The following is a 3933-nucleotide window of genomic DNA, read 5'->3' on the forward strand; positions in this document are numbered from 1 at the left end:
ATAAAAAATCGAATCGCTTCAATTGTTCATATTGAAATGAATCGAGATTGATAAGGAGTTAGTCAATGATGTTCGAGCATGTACTTTTTTTGAGTGTTTATTTATTTTCTATCGGTCTCTATGGATTGATCACAAGTCGAAACATGGTTAGAGCACTTATGTGTCTTGAGCTTATACTAAATTCGGTTAATATTAATCTTGTAACATTTTCTGATATATTTGATAGTCGCCAATTAAAAGGAAACATTTTCTCAATCTTTATTATAGCTGTTGCAGCTGCTGAAGCAGCTATTGGTCTAGCTATTGTTTCGTCGATTCATCGAAACAGAAAATCAACTCGTATCAATCAATCGAATTTGTTGAATAATTAGTGATAATTATCATGATCATATATTGAATAATCAGTTATAATGATCATATAAATCAAGACACCACACAACATGATAAAGCATAAGAAAATATAAATGAAATTGGAATATTTTTCTATTTCTATTCTTTCACTTTCATATTCCATTAATGAAAAATAATTATATTCTTAATTTAATTGGTATTATAATTTTTTTATTTCGTTTTTTATTTGTTTATTTTATTTAATTTTAATGTATTTAAATTTTAATGTTTTTAATGTATTTTTAATGTATTATATAATAATATAAATGTATTATATAATAATATACTGCATAATATTATAAATATTATAATAAAATAATAAAAATAATATTATTAAATAATAATATGTTAATCATATTACGAAAATAAATTAAATTACTAATTTAGTTTTATTTTTATATATTCATATTTCATATTGAAAATATGAATATTGAAATATTGATTTGAATGATTGATCAATTTGTTTTGTCGGCCAATTTTTATTTACACATGTGACTCGTATGATCATGATTTTTGAAACGGAAATCAAAGTCTCTTGGCTTTTTCTCATGAACAGATTTAGAAATATATTGATTCTTAAAATTTTAATAAACCACTGCTTCGTCTGGTGTCTATAATATAAATACTAATTTTCTACCAGATTGAAAATTTTTGATGTTAAAATCTGGAATTTATAGATCCAATGTCACATTCAGTAAAAATTTATGATACATGTATAGGGTGTGTACTCAATGTGTACGAGCCTGCCCCACAGACGTATTGGAAATGATACCTTGGGACGGATGTAAAGCTAAGCAAATTGCTTCCGCACCAAGAACCGAGGACTGTGTGGGTTGTAAGAGATGTGAATCCGCCTGCCCCACGGATTTTTTGAGTGTCCGTGTTTATTTATCATATGAAACAACTCGCAGCATGGGTCTAGGTTATTGATACGTTACAAAAAAATCCACTTGAATCAATTGATTCCTCTTTACCGACAAAAGCCCGTACTCGAGAAAATATATTATTCTATTCCGAGCACGGGTTTTTCTGGTCAAACGTATCTTGTCTTTATCACGAGTTATTTTCCTTGGTTAACAATACTTGTTGTTTTGCCGATATCCGTCGGTTCTTCCATTTTCTTTCTTCCTCATAAAGGAAATAAGATGTTTAGGTGGTATGCTATATGTATATGCTCGTTGGAACTCCTTCTAACAACCTATGTTTTCTGTTATCATTTCCAATTGGACGATCCATTAACCCAATTGGAGGAAGATTTAAAATGGATAGATGTTTTTGATTTTCACTGGAGACTGGGAATCGATGGGCTTTCCATAGGACCTATTTTACTGACAGGATTTATCACCACTTTAGCTACCTTAGCGGCTTGGCCAGTTACTCGAAATTCGCGATTGTTCTATTTTCTCATGTTAGCAATGTACAGCGGTCAAATAGGATTATTTTCTTCTAGAGACCTTTTACTTTTTTTCATGCTGTGGGAGTTAGAATTAATTCCTGTTTATTTACTTTTATCCATGTGGGGGGGAAAGAAACGTCTCTACTCGGCCACAAAGTTTATTTTGTACACTGCGGGGGGCTCCATTTTTCTCTTAATAGGAGTTCTAGGTATGGGTTTATATGGCCCTAATGAACCCACATTAGATTTTTCAAAATTAACTAATCAATCATATCCTGTGGCATTGGAAATAATATTATATTTTGGATTCCTTATTGCTTATGCTGTCAAATCGCCGATTATACCCCTACATACGTGGTTACCAGATACCCATGGAGAAGCACATTACAGTACATGTATGCTTCTAGCTGGAATCTTATTAAAAATGGGCGCATATGGACTTATTCGGATCAATATGGAATTATTACCCCACGCTCATTCTATATTTTCTCCCTGGTTGGTAATAGTGGGAACGATTCAAATAATCTATGCAGCTTCAACCTCTCTCGGTCAACGGAATTTAAAAAAAAGAATAGCCTATTCCTCTGTATCTCACATGGGTTTCACAATTATAGGAATTGGTTCTATAACCGGAATGGGACTCAACGGTGCCATTTTACAAATACTCTCTCATGGATTTATTGGTGCTGCGCTTTTTTTCTTGGCAGGAACGAGTTGTGATAGAATACGTCTTGTTTATCTCGACGAAATGGGGGGGGTATCGATCCCAATGCCAAAACTATTTACCATGTTCAGTAGTTTTTCGATGGCTTCTCTTGCATTGCCAGGAATGAGTGGTTTTGTTGCGGAATTATTAGTATTTTTTGGAATAATTACTAGTCCAAAATACCTTTTAATGCCAAAAATGCTAATTACTTTTGTAATGGCAATTGGAATGATATTAACTCCTATTTATTTATTATCTATGTTACGTCAGATGTTCTATGGATACAAGCTATTCAATGTTCCAAACTCTAATTTTGCGGATTCTGGACCACGAGAACTATTTGTTTCAATCTGTATCTTTCTACCCGTAATAGGTATTGGTATTTATCCGGATTTCGTTCTCTCGCTATCAGTTGACAGGGTGCAAGCTATCCTATCTAATTACTTTCATCGATAGTCTTTCATTAATAATACGGAAATATAATTTTTGTCTTTGATTTTAAGATTTTTAAAATCGTTCGCTGTACAATGCAAAAGAATAAAGTGAATTAGAATTGTAATGAGATGCATTTTGAGTTTTTGAGAACCGTTTTGAATAAGGAATGATTCAAACGGTTCTCAAAAACTCGCACAAACAAGAAGCTTTTTATATATATATGGGATGATGTTCTTATGTATTCTTTATGTAGTTTATTCAATTATTTATCTGTGTAGTTTATTCAAGTAGATGTTAATGTGAATGAACCATAACTATGTAGACCTATTCCTAATAGATTGATTCCAAAATAACATACCCAAATTATAAGAAATCCTATAGAAGCCACAAGTGCCGAATTCATACTTTGCAAACTTTGATTTGTTCTACTTCTAATATGTATTCTAGTTCTAGTATGTAAATAAATCGCGAATATGGTCCAAGTAATAAAAGCCCAAGTTTCTTTGGGGTCCCAATTCCAATAAGATCCCCATGCCTCATTAGCCCATACTGCTCCACAAAGAATGCCTATGGTTAAAAAGGTAAATCCTAAACTAATGACACGATAACTCCAATAATCCAAACGTTGAGTCAATTGATATTTATAATAATTTCGAAATGAAAGAAAAGAAGTGTTTTTAAAAACACTTCTTTTTTCATTCAAATATTGAATCTCACCAAAGAAAAATGGTTTAATTAAGAAATTATTACCTTTACAAAAAATATCGATGTTTTTTCGAAATGTAATGACTAGAAGAGCGACTGATAATAGTGATCCGCATAAAAGAGCTGCATAGCTTAATAACATCATACTTACGTGCATCATTAACCACTGAGATTGTAGAGCAGGTACTAATATTGCGGATTGATGCATTTCAGTTAAAAAACCCGACGTGGCAAAGCCTTGTGTAAAAATGGTACTTGGTGCGGTTATTGTGCTTAAATCATTTTTATGGTTCCCCATCTT

At 32.0% G+C, this 3933-nt stretch overlaps 1 protein-coding gene across 1 annotated transcript; it reads left to right on the forward strand.

The window, feature by feature from the left end:
- Window positions 1-710: 710 nt before the first annotated feature.
- LOC135664645 (NAD(P)H-quinone oxidoreductase chain 4, chloroplastic) lies at window positions 711-3654 on the forward strand. The gene has a single exon (XM_065177023.1). It carries the CDS (start codon window positions 1536-1538, stop codon window positions 2946-2948), a length of 1413 nt encoding a protein of 470 aa, XP_065033095.1. The 5' UTR covers window positions 711-1535; the 3' UTR covers window positions 2949-3654.
- Window positions 3655-3933: the final 279 nt, after the last annotated feature.

The sequence above is a fragment of the Musa acuminata genome, unplaced genomic scaffold, assembly GCF_036884655.1.
Source record: "Musa acuminata AAA Group cultivar baxijiao unplaced genomic scaffold, Cavendish_Baxijiao_AAA HiC_scaffold_861, whole genome shotgun sequence".
In the NCBI taxonomy this organism is placed as follows: Eukaryota; Viridiplantae; Streptophyta; class Magnoliopsida; order Zingiberales; family Musaceae; genus Musa; species Musa acuminata.

What these genes read in the sequence shown, in the direction of transcription:
- LOC135664645 (XM_065177023.1), top strand. Translation starts at nt 1,536, where the DNA reads ATGTTTAGGTGGTATGCTATATGTATATGCTCGTTGGAACTCCTTCTA.